Genomic DNA, 26,579 nt, shown 5'->3' with positions numbered 1-26,579 from the left:
GGTTAATTCCCTCCTGCTCGAAGGAGCACAGGCTCCTGAGCTGGCTAAGCCCCGTTCCAAAGCACTCACACAAGACCGCACCCAGCGTCCTAAGTGCCATGAGAACACTGGGGGAGGGAAAGGGCTAGATAAAGCTGAACAAAAAGATTCAGTAGCCGCCCGCCTGGCCAGGCTTGAACAAGCTTTATTAGGACAGGGACAACCGCTCCCCAAGGCTGCCGGAAGCGTGAATGAGCTGATACTCTCCACTGGAGGAGGCGGAGACCTGCCCCCTCTCCCTCCCTTAGTCTATTTGATTGAGCGGAAGGGTTCCTGCCTGGATAAGGTCAGCCACTCCCAAGTGAGTGCTGACTCCAACCCTGACGTCACAGAGCAGGCAGTAAAACACAAAGGAAAAGCAAGAAGCTTTTACCTCAAGGCTGCCATGGGAGATGTCTTACACAGTGAGACACTGATTGACACTGAGGTTGAGAGGTGTTTGATGTCACACGGCAAGCTCAAACGGGTAGAAAAAGAAAAGGGCATGCGACTCAGAGAGGAACCTTTGGTGGATCACCAGAAAGGCAAGGTGTGGAAACAGGTCAAGGCTCCTAAGCCTTCTGTACAGAAGGAAAGGGGGGCCAAGAGGCAGACTGTGCTCACACAGTGCCCACCGAACACAGAAGCCTATGTGAAGATTCCTTCTGTTCCCTCTGGACAAGAAATAAAAATATTTCCTTGTTCCCCAGATATACAGGGAAGTCGTGTCCCGGCTGAGGTCCCAACAGCCTCCCTGCCACAGGAGCGGTGCTCCAAGCAGCCGCCTGATCCACCAGGTAAAGCACACCCCTTTTACATCCCTAAAGAGGAGCAGATCTCCCCACCTGGCGATGAGAAGGAGCTTTCCCTGTGCACCCTGGCACCCAAGAGGGGTCAGGAACACCACCCTGTAGTGGTGGAAGGGATCCAGATGGCAGGAGAGCAGGTTGGTGATGTAGCCCTCACCCTTAGCCCTGAGAGGTCCTCTGTTAGTGAGGATCTGCTTGAGCAGCTGTCACAGGGCCACCGCCCGGTGCCCCTGGTGCAACATTCACAGGTTAGACAGGAGGTCCAGCTGGACGCTGAGACTACTGCGCTGTGGACACAACTGATCCCAGATGCCGATTCCCTCTGCTGTGACCCAGGGAACCTGCAGTCAGGTAACATTATTTCTCACAACTACCAGGTAGTGAGTGAGACTGACCTGATTGTTCCTGCCTCAACGGCAGGGTTGCGTACACACCCAGTCCCCCAGAAGGGACAGGGAATGAAAGCCGAGCCGGTTTTCTTACAGCCACCAGCTCAGTCTGTCAGTCTGAGTCTGACCAACAGTGGTTCAGCCAGACTGGAGCTGGATGGTCAAGCCACCCGCCTGCCAGTGCAGGATATCGCAAAGAGGGGTGTCAGAATCCCTGCCTGCACTGACATGGGCCTGGTGAGTGATAGTAAGATTAAAGACAGTGAACTAGCTATCCCAGTGCTGGGGCAGCTCCCTGAACCCCTAGCAAAGGAAGGGGGGAGCGAGCATCCTCCACTGCTGAACCGCCCCCTGCAGGGTTCCCAGAGCACAGGCATGAACAAATCGAAAAAGCAGATGCCTTGGAAAAGGAGGAGCAGCATCAGCAGCTGTGTCAGATCTCCCCAGATTTCCAGGATGTTGGTGCCCAAGATGCCACAGGGCATTATGAGAAAGACACCATGTACATGCTGCACCAGCTTAGAAAGGCAACAGTCACTCAGAAGGAGATGACTGGGATCAGCCACCCGAAAAGACTTTTGGGAGGACTGATTGCTGCCGCCACTGTTGTGCATTTGCTATTTCTGGTAGGTTTGTGTGCTACTGGCACTCTCAACCTGACTGCCCCAAGAAGGCAGGTGTCAGAGATACCAGAGGGTAGTGACAGACTGTATCAACAGCAGCAAAAGTTGGAAAGCTTAGGGAAAACCCTAAAGGCAACTTCCTATGCAACAGGGTTAGACCTTATTCCCCAACCAGTGGACATGATTGTTGGTGTTATACAGTGGGTTTATGCTTGTGTGCAACAGGCCAGAATGTTGACACAAGACCTGTTAAGGGCGTTTAGTGCCACTGTAGCCAGTCTAACCACGGCACAATTCCCAACCCACTTGATTCCACTCTTCTCAGTAGAGGAGTATGTGACATTAACCCCATCGCTCATAGCTCACCCAGAAGTCAAACCAAGATTGAATTCAGTTCCAAATCTTGAGATGGGTATGGCTACCAAAGCTATCCATTGGCTGTGTCTAAACGATTCACCAATGAAGGGTGTAAAGGCATACATACAAGCCAGTCATACATACTGGAACTTTAATCACAGTACTGGAAAAAAAAAACTTTTAATAAGTTTCTTTAAATCATCTTCATTAAGTTACTACTCAATTCTATACTACACTGGTAGTGCACAGCATTAGACTCAGCTACAATAGTGTGCCAACAGCAATATATACAGACTGCCTCTCAATGCACACAAACTGCTGACACACTAAGGAGAAACTAAAATGTGGACAAACAGGACAGGTTTGACAAGGATTTTACTTTAAGATAAGGAATAAAGAAGTTAAGGACAGGCTTACCATTAAACAGCAAAAAATACTAATCAATTCTGGTACATTGACCAATTGTTTTTGTGAAATAATGCGTAATTGTATTCATTTCTACTGTATATCTTCTTCTTTGTGTTCTAGCACTGTATAACAGGCAGGTACTGTGCAGTGTGTCTGCATTTCCTGGAAGAGATGACATCAGAGGGTCGCCTACAGAGATCTGCCTTCCTACACTTATATAGATGAGCCTTTGGTTTCAGCTCCCTTGTAATGTGGAAGAAGAACAAAACCAGTCACTGTTTACTGTGGATTTGCATTAAACCACATTCGGGTTTAATATGAAGCCTGTCATCATTCTTCTTCTGCTGGCAGTATTAGTAAGTGTATTTGCAAAATTGTTTTCTTTATTGCATCTTCAGCTGCTGTTAACATATGAAGAAAAACAATATACTTTTAAATACAAGGAAGGGTGATTAGTAGAATAAGCTAACCTGATCGTATTTTAAAAAATTGAAAACAATGAAACTTTTTTTATTTCATAGTCAAGGTACTATTGTTTAAATAGTTCTCATTGAGTTTTATGAAACCCATAGGCGTCATCGAATGACTTCCACAGGTTGGTGACTTTAATGAAATTCCTTTAATTGTATAAATCCATACCGTAAGCGTATTGAGATAAAGTGGGGAAAATGACCATTTCAAAAGTAGTCGACTGCAAGCAGCATGTGCCTTTGAGGACTGTTTTGCATTTGAAAGAGTGTTGAATATTTCTAAAAAGATTGACCACATCTGGATTCCCAAAACAAAAGAAGGGAATGAGGCAGAAATAACTAGAAAATAGGCAAACATATGCAGGTTCAAGTAAGTATCAATTTCTCTTTTGCCCAAGGCAATTGCTAGAATCTTAATATTTTGAAACTTCATGGTTAACTACACTGCGTTGGTAACTCAAGAGAAATAAACAGAATGTGTTTATATAGCATAGTAAAATTCATGTGTTACCTCTCACTTGAAACAATCAAGAATAATAATGACACACAGGTTTAGGCACATACTGCACTGTGCTGAAACAGCGGATTTCAGAGTGGTGGAATGGCTTTAATATTACTTTTGAGACAGATAATAGCTGCAGGCACATACTGCAGCCATAAAAACTCCTAATGAAACAGAAAATTTGCAATAATAAACAATATTGAAAAACTAGAGAAACATTTATTTTGCGTAGTTCTGTTAACAGGAAACACTGGCATTAAGAGGCATATTATCAAATACAATTTTTACTTCTGTTTTACTTGCTCCTATTCTCGGTATTTACTTCTCAATTTAAATTCAATACAAAGCAATGTTAGACTTCAGAGAAAACAGGCAGGGATAACATCTAACATCTATGTATAATGTTAGATATCTATGTATCTATGTATAAAACCAAATTATTGCCCGACACTGAGCTTTTAGAACATTGTACTATAAGTACTAATGAACCAACATTATTTCTTATTTTTATGATGATAAACATTTTTATATACTTGCATAGTTTACACATTTTGTTGTGATGCAACATGCAATCACAACACTTTTACATAGCAATTAGTATTAAACTAAAAAAGGGTTACATATGCAACCTGCTGTACTCATTCAAAGGAAACAGAAAAAAGTAGATTGATCATTGATATGAAAGAAAAATGGTCATAATTACACAAGTATTTAAATCCTTTGCTGTGGCAATCTTAAATACATTTGGTCTTTGTCTCTACTGTATGTGATAATAGTGAATTGCATGACTTAAGAATTGATACACCTGTCACTGTAAGGTCTTTAAGTCAGGTAGTGAATGGCAAGCTACTATTACAACCAAGGAGCTTAAAAAATAACGTAGGGATACATTTGTAGAAAACCACAGATCGGAGGAAATGTATAAAAAATCAAAAACACTGAATATCCCTTGGAGTACTGTAAAGCTGATCAATAAGAAGTGGATTGTGTATCAAACCAGCCAGACCCTGCCTACTGTAGATCTGATTGTCCCTCGTAACTGAACTGCTGGGAAAGGAGGAAACTAGTTAGGGATGTAACTGTGAAGCCAATGGTCAATCCGAAAGAACTACAGTATACATATCATTTCTGAGATGAAAAGTCAATAATCCGCAAAACTGGTCTACATGACAAAATGGAAAAAATCTCAAATTCCTTTCCAGATATTTCTCTTGTACTAAAGAATCTGCACTGGCTAACAGTTCCTTACAAGGTTGAATTTTAAATTCTCTTATTTGACTACCGGGCACTGCAAGGTCTGTGTAATGTGTACCTTCAAGTGTTACAATCCCCACATTTCTAGTTCACTCTTTGTTCCACTGGCTCTAGGCTCCTCAGCCTTCCTAGAGCTTCATACCGTTGTGAGAAAAAGTTTGTCAACCCTTTGGAATCACCTGTATCCCTGCATTAATTGCAAGTAAGTTCAGAGTTGAGATGTAACCAGATCACCAGGGGCTACATTTTATAATATGGTCAGGAAGAGTATTCCGTAAACCAGGGGCTACCACTGAAAAGGTTCCGTCCCCTAACATACAGTGGTCAGAAAAAGATTGTGAACCCTTTGGAATTATTTGCATTCCTGGAGTAATCGGTGGAATGACCTGAAGCAAACCATGCATACAATACATCCCATAAATATCAATAAATTGAAATATTTCTGTTAAGAATAAGCCCAAATACCCCGAAACTATTGTGCAGGATCGATCAACAGCTACGGGAAACATTTGCTTGAGGTCATTGCTGCTAAAGGAGGTCCCCCTTGTTACTAAAGGTTTGCAAACTTTTTCGAGCATTGACAGTGAATGTTTAATGTTTGTGTTCAATATAGACAAGAAAAGTACAGTTATGTGTTATTTGTTTAATCGGACTGTATCAATTATTATGACAGAGATGAAGGTCCGATTACAATTTAGGCACGATTACTGCAGGAATATAAATAATTCCAAAGGGTTCACAAAATTTTCTGTCAAATTTATGTTAAGGAACTTAGCCTTTTCAGTGGTAGCCCTCCGTTTACAGAATACTCTTCCTGACCATATTAAAATACGCTGCCATGGCTAATCTGGTTAAATCTGACCTCAGAATTCATTTGTTTTCGATGGCATCAGTTCTTAACCTAATTTGTTCTTTTTAATTTAATACTTATACATCATTTTATTATTCTCCTTTTTTACTGTACACCATTTTATGTGATTGATTTATGTAAAGAGCTTTGGGAATGTTCTGGATTGAAAGGTACTGTATAAAAAAAGAAGTTGACATCTTGATGTCAATTTAAAGTAATGTTAACACTTAAAGTAATACCTTTTCAACAGTGATTGGTGGTTTTACTGTAGTTTGAAGTTGCAAACTGTGACACCAAACTATTGTTCTCTGTAATTGTTTTCTTTTTTCCTTGAGTTCTCTCATAAAGGAAGACTTTTTAAAACTTGATTCAATGTTCCATACCCATATAGACGTGATTGTGGTTATCTTTTTTTTTTGTTCTTGAGGAGTGGCCTATAAAAGCTTCAGGTGATCAACTTCTCTGGAAACTGTTCAGTCCTGGCTTCTCCAGACTGCTTGCATCAGACTTTGGAACGTTTTTAGCACACATAGACACATAGAAGAATTTGTGTAACATTATGCACTGTGAATGTACATTTGTTTATATAGTATTTCGTATTCATATACTGACTATGATTGATTTTTCTGTCTCTTGCCAATACTTGCAGGATGTAACTGATTCACAATCCATTCGGAGTCGTCAGAAACGGGCTTGGATCATTGATTCATTAACCATTGAGGAGGAAAACCCAGGTCCTTTTCCTTATTCCTTGGGAACGGTAAGTACACAGGATGTGTAAAATGGAAACTATAATAAGTGAAATAAATATGCAACTACAAAAGGTTGACTACAAGTGCTACAGAGGCTCTTACTGCCGTGTATTGGCACTGTAGTGTAATTAACAGTAGTTTTTCACGAGGCTGAAGGAAATGACCTCGAACAAACGGAGGGATGGCCAGAAATAGCTCATACAGCATGTCACAATCAAGAGGTGGTGATGGGTTATACCTTGTGCTTCATTACTGGACTTTTTTAGTCGCACGTTTTGGTGCCTGTAGTTTTTTGTTCTCCATTTTAAACTAAGAACGTCATAAACAACATTTTAAACCAGACATTTACATGAGAAAATCCCAGAAATTAAACAACTGAACTGAACGATTTATATAATCCAGGCACACCCATGTGAAAACATTTGATAAAAGATTAAAACAGAGAGATTTGTAGGGTAAAAAGATTTGTTAGGTGGGTGTGGAGCAGCTGAAAAGAGGATAGAAGAGCTCAGAAGAAGCAGTCTACATGATTGCCTTAAAGCGAATGCAGATACTGTATTGTAATCACAAAATACTTGAAGATTATATGCAACAAGTTTCATTGATATAAATGTTGCTTATACCTCGTACCACTGCAGTTGAATTGTTTCTTAGGTTTTTAATTCTCAGAATTTTTACTGTTGTTCATTATGGACTCGTTGAATGTAAACTACTTGTAAGAGTGGTTTGATCATATGTAATAACTACATGCAACACTTGTTGTGGACTCTGTAACAGTACTTAATATTACAGCAGTGACAGAGAATGTATTAGGTTTTAATAGAGTGTCCATAGGAAGTCATTAGATTAGGCCAGTGTTCCCTGGGGATTGGTATGTCATATACAGTAGATCTGAAATTGTTTTATATCCCAAGAACGTTATAGATTAGTTCCATTATATTCATTTCAGTCCACATAACAATATCAATTCCTGAAAGAATTGAAAGGGCATCTAGATATTGCAACAAAATAAATACAGACTAGTAACCTGGAAATTAAAAGTTAAAGATCAACCCTCATGTCAAAGTTGGGAGAGTTAGTGTTTGAGGAATTGTTTTAATGCTTTAAACATGTTGTATTTTTGCATTTTTAGATCGAATTGGAAAGTGAATACCGAATGCTATTCACATTACATGGTAGCGGGGTAGACGAAGACCCAAAAGGCATCCTTCAAATTAATCCAGCTACGGGAGAGATTAGAGTGCTTGGAAAGGTAGACTATGAGAAATACCACAAACTGAAGGTAAGTGAAAAAAACCCTGCTATTGACATTTCTGAAGAACTAGACTATGAAGATAGACTATACCACAACCAGTTTTTTTCTGACTAGCTTCATTCCTTGGGTTATGGATTGTGCTAGGAGATATGTACAAGATGTTACATGCAGCCCTTATGCGCTAGTCACAAAGTATGTAAAGCCAATCCACCACCAGTTCTTGAAGGCAAAGGGCTTGGAGCTGACAACATTCCAGCATGGAAGAGTTGGGGTGTCTGTAATTCCTGCACGCTTGCTTGTAAGACACTGCGCACTGTGGGTTCTCACAGTCTACCGTGGAGTATTTAATAGTTACAGGAGACCAAGGGGCCAGTCAGAGAAAAAGCTAGATCAGACAGGCCAAATATATATGATCTAGAGGGCTGAGCACACGTTTGTATACAAACGTTTTAAATACATATATATGGGTGTATTTCTTATTCTTTGGACAACAGAATTTGTTTTTTGTCAGGCCCATTGTTACTGCCGCTACAATATGTTTTGTAAGATATTTTGGACACCAATGTACTGCCAGTATTGATAATGTTTTATGTTGAGACCTTGTATATTTACCAAATAGATTACAATTGTGAACCTACACATTGTGAACATGTCCTTTATTATTTTTTTCTTTGTTTATTCTAAATTTGTCCACTTACATTTGGAGTAGGATATCTAAGCTTTAGCAACTTGAAAATATATATTGATGATGCTAAATTTCAAAACTTGTTATTTAATAAATGTAATTTTATTGTTGTAATGTTTATTTTTAATTCCTCTTTAATTTACACAGTTACAATTTGAAGCCAAAAACGCTTCCACTGGCATTTTGGATACACGGCTTGGAGTTGAGATCAATATTTTGGACATAAATGATCACCCACCAACCTTTCAAAACACATTGTATGAAACTACAGTTAAAGAATCAACATATCAGGGTAATTGCATTATTCTATTACATAAATATTTGTAATATTCAAATAAACGTACTGCATGATTAGTTTCACAAAGCTACGGCAGAATGCTGTTTTTCTTACAGTTACATATTCATAGTACAACAGACAGAAATCTTGATTCAGATAGAAATAAGGTACCATTGCCAATCATACAACATTATTAAAATCCAACTATGGTTTGGGATATATAAGAGCTGCATCTGTCAATGTATAAACAGGCCAGTTATTCTATAAATTTGCCTGTGGCATCAGAGCCAGGAGACTCAAAGGAAACCCAACTAGCTTTGCAGCCTGAATGAGAGTTATCTTAAAAATCTAAATTTACCTGAAATCCCTGTTTCTTAAAAAAAAGAATTGAAAATATAATGCGTTGTTATTGATTTGTAATTTACATAGCCAGTACAGCCAGAATGACATGAACAAAACTCACTCACTTAGTGGCAGACTGTATGTTGTAGTGTTATAATTTTAAGATCTCTTTTTTTTTAGACATTGTATTTGGTGAGACTGTTGTGTTTAATAATTTACACTATTTATGTCACTTGTGTATTTTGTGATGATACGCGTGATCGATCAGACTTTTACTTTTACTTCCTTGTGATTTAATAAAAATGATGACATTTTTTAAGGATTTATTTTAAATCAAAGATTATAAGAACAGTTTATTAAAATCTTAAAATACCATAAGCGCAAAGAAAGACGGGCACCTATTATTTTTGAAAGAATTAAAATGCAAGACATGTAGGTTTAGTAATGATTGATCAGTGTAATCTGTCTACTGTGATCCATTTACAAATAAAGGAGGAATTATCAGGAATTTGTTTTCAATTTGGTTATCATAGTGAGGGCCAATAGCTATTCATAAAACAATCTGTAAATTACAAATCTGGAAAACTCACTGGGTGTATCTATATTTGTTTTTATTAATTTACTTCTAAAACACACCTTTAACATTTTTAAGTTGAGGGAAAATGTTAAGTTTTAAATTTAACTAAATTAAAATAGATTTGTACATCTACTGTATAGCTCATGTTTCTTTTTATGCATTGGAATCATATGCATATTATCAGTGCATATAATATTCTATTGTGTGCATTATTAATATAATGAGATATAAAGTATTGTATTTTCAACTTGCAGCGTATTGCTTATAAAGGACCTTTTCCCTGGAGTTTGGGTGCATTAATATGAAATTATATCATACAACAATTCTAGGCACTTTTATAGGTTTGGCTTTTACTGTACCTATAGACCTATCCGTGTGTTAGTCCATCAATTAATTATTGCATTTTTATAGTGCTTTTTGTGTCAATGTATCCAAAAGCACTTTTCGTATAGGAGAAGACCCACTTCATCCCATTATGAAGAGCAGCTCCCACCTGGGTGATATGCAGGAACCATTAGATGGCAATAACCCCTACAACACAGTAGAATTGTAGGTGTAATGTTAGAAATTGTTTCATCGAATGAATAAAAGGGAAGCTTGAGGAAGGCCAGATTGTACAAACCTAGAGTGCAATTTAACCAGGACATAGGGTTAACATCCCTACTCTTTTGATTGTCAAGGGATCGTTAACGACTACGTCACTGTACTGTAAGCAGTCAGGACTTTGATTTAAGATCTCGGCACCTCCTACAGTAGAGTGTCCCCAGGCACTACAGTGGGCTGTTTGTTTGTGGAAATTCTGCTCAGGAGTACCACCTAATGATCACCAGATACTGCTCGCTTTTATTGTTTATCGTTTTACGAATCTTTGAGACGTGGCATGTGCAAAGGCTAGGTAAAACAAATCAAGGCCAATTACATTTTAAAAGTCCTTTTTTACATTCAAAGACAGTTTACAAGGAAAAAAATAAATGCTTGCATAGTTCTTAATGTCTGCAGAGCCTTGGGCGTGCAGTGTGCTCATTATTTATAAGAACCTGTCTGGACTATTTTTAGAAATATTAGGGTTTGCAAGATATCTGTGATTCAGGCTACCTGAGTGTATCCAGCTGGCTTTGGGGTCAAAAGTCCAAATCTTTGAATTTTCAGACTCGAATTCTCTGATTAATTTATAAAATAATTGATCAGCAAACTGGTAATTTTATAGACTAATTGCTGAAACAGACACATAGACATTTCTAAATAAACTGTTTCTTATATATGCCCCCAATTAACCAAATAAACCCTAATATATAAATTATTGAAGTTTAAACAGAAATGCAGAGGGCTGGTAAGGAATACTGGACACATTACACCAGCATTCAACATCAAATGTTTCTCATTTAACATTTTCCCCTTTGATTGTGATCAGAGTTACTGTGTATTCTTGGCTTTCTGTCATACATCTCTAGAATTGTATTGCCATCTATTTTTATCATTTTAGTCCTAATCTGCTGTTTAGTCAGGCTGCTCATTTCTTTTTCACTCCTTGATTAATCACAGCCTAAACCAATGCAATAAGATTGAAGTCAGATATCTCGCAAAACCAGCATGTCAATTCAGAACCTCTTATTTGTGGTGCAAAGTACTCTGTGTGGAGTGAAAAGAACTATATATGTGTAAGGAATAATTATTATTATTTCCTTTTCACTAATAAGGGTTTAATCTTAACATTTATACTCAATATTTATTTGTGAAGGTCAACTTACAATTACAGGAATAATTTAAAAAAGAATTACAATGCATTTCACCTTAGGTAAAAAAATAAAAATTTCACCTCAAAGTACATACATGAATCCATGAGTATATTACAGTACATTCATTCATCAAGGGCTTTTATTTGTCTTCTTAATTAGCTTGTTTTGTGTTCTTCTCACAGGTAATTCTCTCATTATTGTGTCAGCAACAGATCTGGACAAACCAGACACAACAAATTCAACATTTTCTTATAGGATTGCTTCAGTGTCCCCTATGACAAAGGATGTAGAGTTCACTATTAATGAAAAAGGCACGGTTTCATTCAAAGGATGTTTGGACTATGAGGTGAGTGATATTTTTACACAGTCCATCAATAGTGATAATCGTTCTTCACATTCTGGAAAAAATCTGCAAGCCCGGTGGGCATCACAAATGACAGAGAGAAAAAAAAGCCTCAACTTTCACCAACTTGTCATGGATCAGTAAAGAAGAATGGGCAAAATTCCTGAATGTCTATGCGAGAGACTTACATGCAGTTACAGCTAAAGTTGAAGTCATTGCTGTTCAAGAAGGTATCACCAGTTACTGAATGTAAGGATTTACTGTTACTGTGCAAAAGCCAAAATTAAACTTGGACCCTATGAGGTTAATGCTTTAATCTGAGGAACAAGTATTAGTGAAAGCCAGATGTACTGATCTAATAGTTAGTATCCGAAGTCATAGTCAAAGAAAGTCTAAGGCAGAAAGCCAGAGGTTCAGGAAGCAAACAGCAGAGATCACAAGAAACTCTTAATTGAGGAGCACCTGTGGGAAACCCAATACCGAGCATTGAGATGTTGAGAAGGAGTCCTTAAGTACTCTGGTGTGGTGGTGACTGATTGAATAATTAATTAATGTGTCTGGGTTTGCGGGGACAGGAGGAGGCTTGTGTCTGATTGTGTGAGACATTTACATACAGTATTTATTGACCAGGATAGTTAAGGATGTATATTCAGTGTAATTACATACATCTACAAAATTGTATATCTTTTTGTTGTGCAATTAATTAGGTTATCTTCATCGTTTAATAAGATCTTCATGAGGGCCCTGTTAGGTCTAAAATGTAACAGGAATAAGGACCAACCCAGGGGGCTCAGCATCTTTTTCCCAGCACTGAAACTCAGAGCATCCTGATGAAATGGCAGAGCAACATCAGGTTATTCAAAATAACAATATAAATTAATGGAATCATTAATTTAATTAAAATCAATGTATTTTTAAAGAAAATAAAAAGACAAATGGAAAACAAATAAGTGAGATACAACCTAGCAAATAATTATGCCAGATAAAAGCACATGGGTGTAACCTACCAAATACCTGCATTACTCCAGTCACAGAAAATGTACATTCAATTTTATTTTCCCAGATGATAATCATCCATCTGTTTTCTAGCTTATTCATCGGGATCCAGGAGCCAAGAGCCCAAGATGATAACCATTCTATTGTTGTTCTGTTTTACAGCAAACAGAGAAATACACCATCATCGTAGAAGCTAAAGACCATGGCGAGAAAGTAAAGCTCTCAAGTTCCACAACTGTTCTGTTAACTGTGCAAGATGTTAATGACAATCTACCAATTTTTCTTAGTCCAAAAGTGAGTGTTCATATTCACACAGTACCTTGCAAAACTGATCAGACCCTTTGTATTGTGTCCTATTTTGTGAAATGAAATGATACACACACATTATTTAAAACTCTATATTTAATTTAAAACCTGAATGCTCATAATGAAGACTTGTAAAGGCAAGATAAGTTACAGTAGTCATCAGCAAAAACTAAAATGAATAAAACAGATGGCAAAAGTATTCAGGCCCACAAGCTCAATATTATGTGGAAGCCCCTTTGGCAGCAATCACAGCAGCACATATTTTGGGCAAATGTCTACCAACTTAGTACACCAGCTTGGTCCAACGTACATTATGCCCATTCACCTTGTCAGATTTGTTCAAGTTTTCTCAAGTTGCTTGGGGGTTGCTTCTGGACAGCAGTTCTCAAGCAGTTTTGTCTCAAAACAAAACACATTTTCAAGTATTCAAGCCAGGATTTTTGATTGAAACACTGAAGTAAATTCACTTTTTTATTCTTAATCACCTGCAGTATAACTGTGCTTTGGATCATTGTCCTGCTGAGAGGTACATTTTTTTAACCAGTTTTAGGTCTGAAACAAGTTTTCTTCTAAGATTTGCCAGTACGTTACACCAAGTGTTTTGATGAGCTTTCCAGTCCCTGCTGATGAGAAGAAGACATAAGATTCCACCATCATGCTTAGCTGTAGGGTACCTGGGTAGCTGTAACTATAACAGCCATCTGTTTATGACTGGGTGTTGCACTCTGTTTTGTGCCAGACGTATTTCGTTGCAATTATAGCAAAAACTACCACTTTTGACCTGTTTGACCAAAAATAATTTAACCATGTTTGCAATATCATTTAAATCCTTTGTTGCAAACCATGTGGCATCTGCAATGGGTTTGCCACCCTGCCAAACTGGCCATCTTTGTGGAGTGACTTGTAATTTTCTCTCATTTCACCCTTTGAACTCGTAACTAATCTAGGCAGTCTCTGTGTGGTAGAATGCATCTTCCATTTCTTGATTTCTTGCTCACAGGGATATACAAACAGATAGATATTTTTGTGCCATTCTCCTGATCTGTGATTTTAAAGTATTCTATCTCCGACATGCTTTAAAATATCCTTAGTGTTCAAATTCACTACATGATTAAGGAATCTGTTGTTCTTCTACTGATAATAAAATCACTAGAACCATTATAATTGCATATAAACATACAGTAAGCCACTCAACGTATTTATGTGGCTTGTTAAGGTCATAATAATTTTAACTTCTTTCTTTGCATGTGTGGAGTAGGTTGTGTATTTGACAAGTACCTATTTCTAATTCATGACTGCAATTTTTAAAGGAACAAAAACTATGCAGAGGTCTGATTATATTTGATAAAAATTGTAAATGTTATTTATACTGTACCTGTACATACTGTAACATTTTCTCAGGTCCAACAAACATCTTCCATGAAAGCAAAATTTCTTTCACCCAAATAATGGTCGATTTTGACTGGTACCGTATACTGTATATAAATTATGATAAGTCTCCAAGTTTGTGACAAGACATAACTTTATTTTTATTTATTTTATAAGAAATGATGTGCTTGGGAGTATCTCAAATTTATGCATGACTGACTCACTGACTTTGTGTTTTAGCTGACTGTCAAAGTGAAGGAGAGGTATGAAGGAGTGACAGCTCTCAGAATAAAGGTAAATGACAAAGACAAAAAGTCAACTTCTGCCTGGAACGCAAAATACATCATTGAAGATGACAAAGACGGAAACTTTCAGATAACTACAGACCCAGAGACTAATGATGGAATCTTGACTGTTGTAAAGGTAAATATTTTCTCACTTAAAATTCTCTAGTTGCATCAGATTGGCTCATCGGGTAAAACAAACAGATGTTATGTAGGACCACAGCCTTGAGATTACAATTATAAAATTTGGTCTGCGTCATTCACCACGTAAGGTTGTTGGCAATGCAATACTAAGAATGGTTGAGGAGGGGACAGCATGACGAACTTTATCTTGACATGCAGCACCAATCAGTGGTCAGGAGCCTGTGTGTTCAGTCTAAGTTAATGCTGTGTTTATCCAAACCCTTCCACTGGAATCTCACAGATTCTTTGCTAGAATTGCAGTACAAGGACAAACACTAATAGGAGGCTTTCTGACCTATCAAATCCGTCTAGGTTTGAAATGGATTGTAAAACTGGATCACCCTATACAATTCTGTTTTAGGGTACGAAATGGGCAAGACTAGTACTGTACAGCATGTCTATAAACACATGTTTAGATGATCTATTGCTTGCAGAACTTTATTTATAAAAAATAAACTTTATGATGAATCAGATACTAGAGAGTAACCACAATTAGCTATTGCTACATAGTGGGGTCAACTACATTGCATTCTTCATTTCCTGAATCTTTATCCTGACTGCCCTATCCTATAATGGGATGTTCGGTACTATACGCATTGTAGCAGAATCCAATCCTACTCCTTCAAAAAAGGTTCAGTGGCATGAAACCAGAATAAGTCCAGATGAACATGGGAAGATCTTGCAAACTATACACAGCAGCTGCCCCATTATGAGCCCTAGCTGTACCACTCTGGATTATATTGCATCCATACAGTACATAATGCATAACGAATTAACGAATAAAGGCGCTTCAAACAGATAGACTGACATGAACAGCACCAAGATTTTCAAGCTCTTGCTGTCAAGATCGGGATATTCTGTCCTTTTTTTAATTCAAAAAGAGGTTTAAACAGCGAAAGGGTGAGGACATTAAATAAAAAAAATGTTTTTAAAGCTCTGTCATTTTTCGGTTTGATTAGCTGATTTTCCTGCAATGCTAAGTCAATTGCTAGTGGGTGTTTAAAAAAGGATTATGCACCCATTCTGTATCTGCTCTTGAGTCTTTTGTAGCTGAAAAGTGTTGTTCAGAAATTTCAGATAATAATGTCAGATCTTTTATTTCAAGTCCCTGCATGTTCTCCAAAAGTAGAACAGGTATCAAGGACTCCTGTCCACATCGTTTCTCCAGGATATAAGCTTTGTTTTGAAAGTCACGATCTTGTCTGTCAGTTTGAAAACTGTCGTCCTCCCTTACAATGACAGGTTCAATTCCTTTAGTAGGGTAAAAATGTAGCTCAAGTACACAAGCTTAGGGAAAAAATTCTTCTCACTGAAGAAGTCAGCCATAGCATAATTTTCCTCTGACACAAATCTTTGCAGCTCTTTTTCTTAAGTGAATACTCTGTGACCATCTGTATTCTGGATAATCAACACAAATCTGTGCAAAGCAGATAGTGTCCGAGACGTGCACCCGAACAAGGATTCAAACTTCAATATAATGTGTATTATTACCAGGTGATCATTTCTACTTCCCAGGTCTTTGTAGTGAATAAAAGAGTGACCATCTTATTATTCTGCTGTCACTGTGTTCAGCTGCAGGGCTGGAAAGTCTTGGGCATGGCGGTAGTTCCCACATCAGGGACTATCTCAACAAGACACTAGCTTAGCTTACTTGAAACAGCAGCTTGCAGACAGAACTCTGATCAGTACCGCGCATCAAATCTTCACGAAGGTCATGCTTGAATACGTGTCATTTGCAACTTTGATTGATTGACCTGAATGGCAGTGCTTGTAGAGGCTTTTATTCTCTCTAACATTTGTTCCTCTGCCACTGGCCACATCTGTCATCAGATAAAGGAACTTGGCTTACTTTTCTAACGACTGAAAAATCTTCCCACAGACGGGAAAGGGTTCTGTACAGTTTGTTTAAGCACTTCAGTAATAATTAATTGTTTTTTCTTCCTCTGAAATGAGGTAAATTGGCATCTATGATGCCTTCAGAACAAATGTTGTTGTTGATGTGAAAAGTGCTGGTCCTTTTGGCAACAACCATTTTGACTCAGCCTTTCTGTGTTCAAAATAATAATAATAATAATAATCATTGCTTACACTTATATAGAGCTTTTCTGGACACTCCACTCAAAGCGCTTCACAGGTAATGGGGACTCCCCTCAACCACCACAATTGTGCAGCATCCACCTGGATGATGCGACAGCAGCCATAGTGCACCAGAAAGCTCACCACACATCAGCTATTAGTGGGGAGGAGAGCAGAGTAATGTAGCCAATTCATAGAGGGGGATTATTAGGAGGCCATGATTAGTAAGGGCCAATGGGAAATTTGGCCAGGACGCCGGGGTTACACCCCTACTCTTTTCAAGAAATACCCTGGGATTTTTAATGACCAAAATACTCATCAGGTTTTTGAAAGACGAAGATGTTTGTCTTAGGTGTCTAATACGTTTTAATGGGTTTCATTATATTCTTGCTTAGTGTTTCAGAACATAAAAGACACAGCTGGCTTTGAAGCCTCCTCATTACCAGACTTGATGAATCCAAACTGAGCATAGGAAGGAGCATATTTGAAACTACAACCAGATTTTCCTCGGTGCCCACACTTGCCTTTTATTAGTTTAATTTTCTCTGCCGTTAGCTTCATCGTCCAAGGTTTCACAGTCCTGTTTTTACCTGACTTTCTGACCAAAAAAGCAATCGAGAGAACACTGACATCATGTGGATCGGAACAGTTTTTTTCTTTCCATTCTGGCAGAGCAATACAGCAGACAAAACCAAAGGCATGACGTGGGAGGGAGGATATTATCAATATTACTTCTGTGACTTGTAAGGTCTTGCACAAAAGCAAAAGATACTAAAGCATTAAGGCAGCATGGTGGCGCAGTTGTTAGCAGTTGTTAGCATTGCTGCCTCACTGATCAGGGTTCTGGACCAGGGGAGCTACATGTTTGGGGTCTGTATATTCTCCCCATGGTCACTGTGAGTGTCCTCTGGGTGCTCCAGTTTACTTCAACAGTAGGACACAGGTGTACTGTATTTATTCTTTAATCGTGTGAAACACCTCAACTGCACACAGGTGGACTCCAGTCTAGTAATTATGCGACTTGGAGAAGAGTTGGTTACTTCAGAGGTAATTTATGTGTGTCAAAACAATGGGGTGAATACTTTTGCATTCAATTATTTTCTGTTTTTTATTTTTAATTAATTTAGTAAAATGTCTGGATTTTTTTTTTCGCTTTGACATTATAGAGTACTTTGTGTTGATGAGTGGCAAACATTCTCAGTTAAATACATCATGGTTCCATGCTGTAACACCAAAAAACGTTAAAAATTCCAAGGGGGGTCAATACTTTTTCAAGGCACTGTATATTCTAATGCCAATATTTTGATAATTTTAGTGAGACCATTTCAATGTCTTCTGCCTTTTTTGTATCACAGCCACTGGACTTTGAAAAATGTAATGGGAGGAACTTATCTGTAACAGTGATGAATGAAGAGGACTATTCTTCATGTACTGTGAAGAAACAAAACCCCACAGGGCGTTGGAATGTGGAAATGAAACATTATGATGCCAGTAAGAGACACCTGCTGGTACTGATGAAACAGACAGTGGAAGTCATTCTAGAAGATGTCAATGACCCCCCGGAATTCACACCAGCAATTAAAAATATTTATATTGCCGAAAACACAGAAACAGGCCATGAACTGGAGACAATGACTGCGGTGGACCTGGATGATAAATTTGCTGGTGAATTTGTGTATGTTTGCAGAAACAATATCTAAGGAAATTTCAATTCTATTATTTTCTTGTTTCATCAAATCAAATGACCTACCATTACTATTTTTCTTAAAACTTTATTAAATATTTTCACTTGAAAATAAATGTAAAATTTGTGTTGGAAATTACAAATATTTACAGTATAACAAATAACGGACTACATAAAGTTAAAGTGCTAATATTACTGTAGTGTTTTATAATTGATTTGATTTCTTTATCAAGACCATGTTTTGCATTAGCCCCAAAACTTTTTTACCTGTTCATACTTGAATTTTCTTACTAGAATGTTTCACCTTTTTAATTATGTTTGCAGACAAGATGAATAACAGAAAGAAATTTTAAAGAAAACATTTTCATTATTTGAAAAAAAATAACATTGTGCATGCAAAACTGTTTTGGATAAATAAATATATTGTAAGTCTGTGAGCCCTGAACTCTGTAGAAGACCTAATCAATATACTTTCAGTAATATTGCTTATTTCTTTACAACAGGTATGAGATAGGAAACGACCCAGCAGGATGGGTAACTGTGGATCCAAAAAATGGTGTAATTAAAACAATAAAAAAAGTGGATAGAGAATCCTCACATGTGGTGAATAACACATACACAGTACTTATACATGCAGTTGATAAAGGTAATGTGCTACAATACACCTACAATAAATCATTATCATTATCAATATCGTTTTGAAAGCTTTATTCAGCAGTTTAAGATCTCTTTCAAAAGAAAATTAATTTCAATCCACATAAATTAACTCCTGGGAAATTTCAGATAAATTACTCTCAGACCAGCAGCAGCGCTGCAAATTGACAAAATGTTATTGATGTTATAATCATACTTTATCCTGGTTTAAACAATCAATGTCAGAACTCAAACCAATGTTGCAGCAATCATCCTTCTGAATTGTTGTACCATTACCATTCTCTAAATTCACAGGAATCCCCCCCATGACAGGCACTGGGACTCTCATTATCCACATACGAGACGAGAACGACAATGTTCCTTTTCTGCGTAAAACCAACATTGACATGTGCTCAGGGGCAGGAGCGACCAACATCACTCCATATGACCTGGATGAAGATCCCTTTTCTGGGCCCTTCCGGTTCCAATTGGTGAATGAGAAGGATCTTGAAGGAAAATGGAGACTAGATCCTACTTACGGTAGAGTCCACAAACTGTGCATTCTACAAAATTCTGCATCATGAAATGTATTTTCAATCCTGTTACATACCACCTCTTTTCACAATTCTACAATAAACACACTATATAAAAAAGCAAAGAATCTCATTAAAGTAAATAAACATTTTTTTTACTCAAAGTGCTATAGGTAATGCAATCACCATCTATTTTTAAAAAAGGTATACATGGGTAACTGAGTGCAAACAGAGAATGAATCCATTTTTTCATCACTTGTGTGAGGCAATTTTGACATGAGTTCTGATATAGATTTGGATAAATGATGGATAATCTCTTTGAAGTCTGTTATTGATTTAAATGGTAATTTTCATGCCTGTTCTTTGATGCAGGGCACTCTGTCGATCTCATCAAGGAAAGTGATGTTTTCAGTGGCGTGTATGAAGTGTCTTTGAAAATCTTTGACAAGCAGGAGCAGTATTCTATCCAGAACCTCACTGTGACAGTGTGTGACTGTGTCAGTTCAGGACCAGCAAACTGCAGATTCCGGAAATCCCCTGCTACACAGATGGGTGGCAGTGCCATAGGGATCATATTTGCATCCTTATTTCTTCTACTGGGTATGGGAATTTTTACAAGACATTACATTCCATAGTTTATTGCTTATCTTGTTGTGATAGCTCATGTTCTGTTCCTCAAAATGGGTATTTTTAAAACATCTATTGCATATTCTATTAATGATACAAGTCTAATGTACTCAGTCGGCTCCTGAACATATGTTTCTTCTATCTTTAGGTTATTTTTTATATTTATATTTAAAAACAGAGAAATAGAAAATGAATCCACTGTCAAAATGAATACCATACATTTGAGTAAAAGAAATAAAAGTTATTATTTCAGTTGTACTCAGCTGTACAACTTCAGTTGTCAGACAGACATTGAGAGCCATACTAGAAGAATACACAGAAAAAAATGTTCACACAGGAAGGAGAAACATACTTAACATCTCTGGGTGATTCCGAGATTTCAGAAAACAGTAAGTATGAAAAGTATCCCTTTGTTTACACAAATTCTTGTTTTGCCTTCATCAAGATAGTGTGCTGGATCAATAAAATAAGTAAACAATCAGGGAACTATTTCTCACTGAATGGAAAAACAAGGAGAACAGAACACAAGTGGAAACTAAAAGGGAATCCATTTATGATCTAAAACTGGAAACACGTTGTTAAAAGAGTTACATGTAACTGGAAAAGTTTCTCACCCAGGTTCTGACGCCCAAAGTATGTGCTGTTCGTGAAACCGTTTATCCAGATGTTAGACGTACTTTAAGCAACTGAATTACCAACTAAGCAAATTTGGCTCAATAGCATCTTTTCATTTGGAATCATTTTTGTCTTTATCTAATGCAATGCAGTGACCATGATAAGATGAGGCAGATTGCTTCCAATTCAACAGGACAAGGCAGTGGTTTAACAAAGACCCAAAAGAGAGTTTTGAGTTGATCTTTGGAAAAGGCATCTCGTGAGATGCAGTGCCAGGGACAGTAGAGAGATATTAATTACATATTAATAGTTTTGTCTTTTTTGTAATCAATCCATATTCCATGTAGCAAAATGGTGGTTTCCCTGTAACTGAAGAACGAAAACAATTAGTTCTGATAGCCTCTTCTTACCATATTCTTATATTGTAGAAATCTCATGCTGTTGTTTCATCCCATTAACAATCCTGCAGCATCACCATGCTTTTAATGTACATTATCACTCCAGAACTCACGTTAGCATTATACTAGAATTTGCTGCACCCCTTTCACAGTCAGTCCTCCGTCCTCTTCTCTTAATCCGCACAGAACTCCCACAGGCAGGTTGCTTGAAATACTGAAACATGAGCTACACTATGAAACAAACAAATATCAACTTACAAAGAGACGCTAAATCATCACCACTGGCCTGATTTTCTATTATCAATAAAACAATTCTTTCCCCTTTTTGGATTTCCAGGGTTATTACTTTTGGGTTTTCTAACATGTGGGGTGAAGAAATCATTCATGATCTTAGATGATGATTCAACAAATACTTTCATAAAATCTAACATCGAAACACCAGGGACTGACTGCACGGTAAGCATATTATACCCTAGACCACATTTGAAAAGTAGGTGTCTAGTGCTCTGTGAAAGGCCTTTGAAACCCTCACCTGGAGATAAGGTTTTGTCTAATTTTGTAAATGCCAGTTTATGATTGTATTTCTCATTTGTAGAAATTAGGGCAAGACGTCTCCTCTTCAGATTCACTCCTTTCAGATACAAATGGCTTTAAATTATGTTTTGATTTCACAGATAATTGTTACTTGCATTTCAGTAAATTTTCTGACTACAGAAATGTCAAACACGTCATAGAAGAACTCCATACAGTATATTCCAAGAGGAGTTGCTTACACTTATGTTATATTACAAATATATATTAAATGATAGTTAAATGAAGGTTCAATTTGTGGCATGGTGTGTCCTTTTAACTCATCAACCAGAGGGAATATTGAGTGAAATAAAACCTGAGAATATCTGGATTGTATCTCTCTCCCTTAGCTTGGCTACCACTTTCATTGGAAGTGATTAACTGTAAGTCACAAGTCAGTTTAGCAGGGTCATATTCTCTGACTATGGTGAGGAACTTAAGTGTTGGCTTACCTAGGTCATTAACACATTATACAATTTCCATTTTAAATGTTTTGGATATGAGGCTTTTAATGGTACTTGATTAAAATAAACATCAGAAAAATATTTACTTTTATCCATTCCCTTTATTGTGAAGTAACGTTTCTTCTTTCTTTATTAAGGTTCCAAATACAGCACAGAAATTCCAAATGACTGAAGCAGATGCTACAAATAATCAGCATGTGAAAAATTATTATGGGCAGGCACACAAAAATATTTTTGTTCAGGTACTTATCTGTTTTTCCAGGTGTTTATCCTGTATCAGTTTTCTTTTATCCTTAAGGATCTAGTTCAATACATGTCCAAAGATTTTTTGTTCTCATTAGAAATTGACTTTTTTAACATAGATCTAAGGCTTTCTTTGTGTTTATCAAACTATCTGGAAATGTAGTTCATGTGATCCACACAACAGAAGAGTTCCTATGTCAGTATGTGAACACGTTTTATAGAAACACTTGATTTGCATGATCTGTTTATTAAGATTAAGAGTACATTTCAAGTCATATGCTATTTTTTAGGTCACGACAATCTCTTTTCTGTTCATGGTGGTAACTTTTTCATTTTTTATTCAGAATGTGAATATTCATAGAAGTCAAAGCAATAACCAGTTCTCCAAGATAGGGCAACAAGTGCATCATTACAGTCAGATGGTACGTATTTGTATTATGACATTCATACAAATCCCGAGTGCTCAGGGTTGAGGCCTTACTGATAACAGCACTGCAAATAAAATAAACTAAGGATGTAAAAAATTGGTTGTTTCCTGTGGAATCCATTAAATATCTGATGGAAAATTATTTTTTAATTATTTTTAAGCAAAAACAATCCTATAAAACAGTCCTATAAAAGTGTAGCTATGTATCATGTATGTACAGTACCTGTGAAGTTATACGAAGTTATATGTATGTTATAAATATAATGCTACACTGGGATGGCATGGTTGTGCAGTAATTAGCATTGCTACCTCACTGTGCTGGGGCACTACATCTGGTGTGTTATCTGCAGGGATTGGCTAGTCTTAAAAGTTTATGATATAGCATTAAATATTCCTTTAATATAATTATAAATAGTCCAGATATCATTTTAGAATATTTCAAAAGGCAATAATACTTTTTTTCTAGAGGCATTATTATATCACTTTTTAAGTAGGTGAAATACTGTACAAACCAAGATTGTCAAACATGACTGAGCACAGCTGGTGCTTTCTGATGTACTGACTTCCCATATTAAATCAGTTTTTTATACCCACAAGGGATCAGAGTGGAGCCAACAAACAGTGTTGACAAAAAGCATAAACATAGAAAGGATGAAAATGAAAGCTAAAATTAATAAGGTAAGTAAGGACTGCACTGACGCATTGGTTCAAAATTCATGCAGATGCTTTACTGACACTGTCATTGCAAATAAAGAAAATAAACTACACAAGAGAAACTTTTTATTTATTTTACTGCATTAAACAAATAGTAAAATTCAATTCAATAAAAAAGTAGGATTGCTTTCCTCCTGTGAAATCAGTTGAGTATGTAAAGGACAACTATTTAAGGGAAAACAGCGTATAACTGTTTAACAGTTTAGTAATATATTAGAAATATATTTTTGTTGGGAGTGATGCAAATTAGGGTTGCTAGATAAAGTGTAACTGCAAAACTTTAATTCAGAAAAACTAGATTTCTTTGCAAACTGACATTTATTGATAATTAAAGTTGTAATTTTCATTTGTTTACTTACAGAAAGTACTGTTAATCCAAGGCAATGGCAATGAACTGCATGACTATCCCCCTCACATTTATGCTGATGAAGGAGAACCCATGAGTGACCCAGAACTAGATGCCATTTCCATTGATGAACAGGAGTTTGTGTCTGACCAGCTCAATGACCTGGGCCCAAGATTTATTAATCTTGCTACGATTTGTATGTCCAGCCTAAAAACACTGAGGCAAAATAATTGAAAATGATACTGTCAGGATCGTTATCCCTCCTCTCAAGGGTGCTCCAACCCTTTTGGATTTTCCTTTATTACATGCACCTGCCCCTCATTAAGTCTGTCATTATTTAAGCCTGGGGCTCCTGCTATTCCTGGCTCAGCACTAGGAGATGGACGCCCGGAAGCCCGCCTACCAGTGTGTTCAGGAGAGACCCGACGGCATAGGCTTCATCACGAAATCCTGACCATCTGAGACTGGTGCTCGGAGCATCTGGCCTAGTTATCCTGTTTTTTAATTCCCTGTTCCTGTTCCGGATCCAGTTCCGGAGTTTAGTCTCGTCTGTCTCTGATGGTTCTCCCGGTTCCTGGATCCTGGACTGCGCCCGGATTTCCCCCTTGGACTGTTTGGACTTGTTTGCCTGCGCCACGCCCCCCAAGCACTGGAACACTGCCCCCTTGTCTGTCGACCTATCCTGATCCTCTACGTCTTTTCCCTGTCGTCCTTCTCCACTTACTTCCGGATTATACCATCTGCATAGGGTCCTGAACTACGTTTCACGGGAGCCTGGACTGGCTCCTGTTACAGATACCAAGCAGACACGTCCTACAGTGGTTGGAGCTGATCAGAACAGTGTCACATTTTTGAGATGAAGAAAAAGAGAACATCTTTTTTCAGATATTAAATCTCAATATTAAACAGATATTAGTTGAACACTTTACTGCAATTGCTTGAGGTTCCCCTGACATTTATTTTCAAATAACACACTTCCCTTCAAACTGTAATTACTCACTTTTAAGTAATTTTTTAATGGATCATTAAAATCTTAAAAGCTTCAACGTTACATTTTGGACAGTGTTAAAGTACAGGAATACTGTACTTTATGGTGAAATTACAAAAGTATTTCAATTTTGAGTGTCTGCATCTTCTCCCTGTTTTCTTTCAAATTGAGAAGAACTTCAGAGGAGCTCCGATTTCTAGTTCTGAAGCACTTACTGTAGCAGAGTTGTCCTAGAAAAGAAGATGGAAAACACTTCCAAAATAATCAATGGCTTGTCACTTAATCCCTTTTTCAGGATGTGGTTGTGCTCTTTAGTATATACAGATATTTTTGTAAATGCAGATAATGCGGTTCTTATCTATAGATGCATTCTCAGACTTGGTATCCTGTGCAAAATAGAAAGTGATGGACTATTTTGTTTTCTACTATAATGTGAATATTTGTGTTTCTATGCATGTGTTTGCATATATTTAAATTGACTTGAGGGTGGTTTGGTGTTTTGTTATTAATTTTTGTATTGGGTGTTAGGCATGTCATGGCAGATGTTACATTTTTTTTTTTTGCTCAAGTACAAATATATATTTTTTAATATTCCCCAGAAATTTGCTGTCCAAATCTTCTGTGTAGCATTTTTTAAATTCTGGTAACACATTCATTCTGATAGCACAACTTGGGAATTGTAACTGTATTGAATTTGTATTCACTTTAATTTCTTTTTGTTATTTAAATAAAATAGAAATTAAAAATACTAAAATCTACTATGTGAAATAAAACAAACGAACAAAGTGTGAAACATTTGGCCAAATGCCAAATTAACTTTATAGGCACAGCAATCAACACGTCAGAACAGGGTAGAATTAGTATGTTTTGAACATTTCATATAAACGTGTTAACGATTTGTATTTATTGATTTAGAAACATTGTCAGGTGGGTAGCTGGGATTATCTTTAACAATAGGACACTATTATTTACTGTATATTACTATATTTTTAATATTAGAAAACATTACTCTATTTCATTCATTATTATAATTCCTTTAAACTATTTTTTTTATTTTAAACATAATTTTATGAATCCAAACAATTTAAGAACTGAGTTTGAAAAGTAAATAATAATTGCTTACACTTATATAGCGCTTTTCTGGACACACCACTCAAAGCACTTTACAAGTAATGGGGATCCCCTTCACCACCACCAATGTGCAGCCCCACCTGGGTGATGTGACGGTAGCCATAGTGCGCCAGAACGCTCCCCACACATCAGCTATCAGTGGGGAGGAGAGCAGAGTAATGTAGCCAATTCAAAGATAGGGGTTTATTAGGAGGCCATGATTGGTGAGGGCCAATGGGAAATTTGACCAGGATGCTGGGGTTACACCCCAACTCTTTCGAAAAATGGCCTGATATTTTTAATGACCCCAGAGGGTCAGGATCTCGGTTTTACATCTCATCCAAAGGACAGCGCCCGTTTACAGTAT

General features: G+C 37.2%; 1 protein-coding gene across 3 annotated transcripts; it reads left to right on the top strand.

Moving 5' to 3' along the window:
- The first annotated feature begins 2,613 nt into the window (after positions 1 to 2,613).
- Positions 2,614 to 25,785, top strand: LOC107079563 (cadherin-like protein 26). Of its 3 annotated transcripts, XM_015364761.2 has the most exons (17): positions 2,614 to 2,960; positions 4,945 to 5,032; positions 6,330 to 6,440; positions 7,565 to 7,714; positions 8,520 to 8,664; positions 11,487 to 11,650; positions 12,806 to 12,937; positions 14,558 to 14,740; positions 18,216 to 18,535; positions 19,048 to 19,190; positions 19,493 to 19,717; positions 20,083 to 20,310; positions 21,688 to 21,806; positions 22,522 to 22,626; positions 22,972 to 23,049; positions 23,652 to 23,732; positions 24,130 to 25,785. In XM_015364761.2, exons 4-17 carry the CDS (start codon positions 7,589 to 7,591, stop codon positions 24,346 to 24,348), a joined length of 2,268 nt encoding a protein of 755 aa, XP_015220247.2. In that variant the 5' UTR covers positions 2,614 to 2,960; positions 4,945 to 5,032; positions 6,330 to 6,440; positions 7,565 to 7,588; the 3' UTR covers positions 24,349 to 25,785. The 3 variants fall into 3 exon arrangements, with proteins under 3 accessions (XP_015220247.2, XP_015220246.2, XP_015220245.2); XM_015364760.2 differs by lacking the exon at positions 4,945 to 5,032; XM_015364759.2 differs by lacking the exons at positions 2,614 to 2,960; positions 4,945 to 5,032 and having other exon boundaries at positions 6,110 to 6,440.
- The last annotated feature ends 794 nt before the right edge of the window (positions 25,786 to 26,579 follow it).

Source organism: Lepisosteus oculatus, chromosome 16, assembly GCF_040954835.1.
Source record: "Lepisosteus oculatus isolate fLepOcu1 chromosome 16, fLepOcu1.hap2, whole genome shotgun sequence".
NCBI classification, from domain to species: domain Eukaryota; kingdom Metazoa; phylum Chordata; class Actinopteri; order Semionotiformes; family Lepisosteidae; genus Lepisosteus; species Lepisosteus oculatus.
The sequence above is the reverse complement of the archived record's forward strand: the minus strand, read 5'-3'. Positions and strand labels throughout refer to the sequence as shown.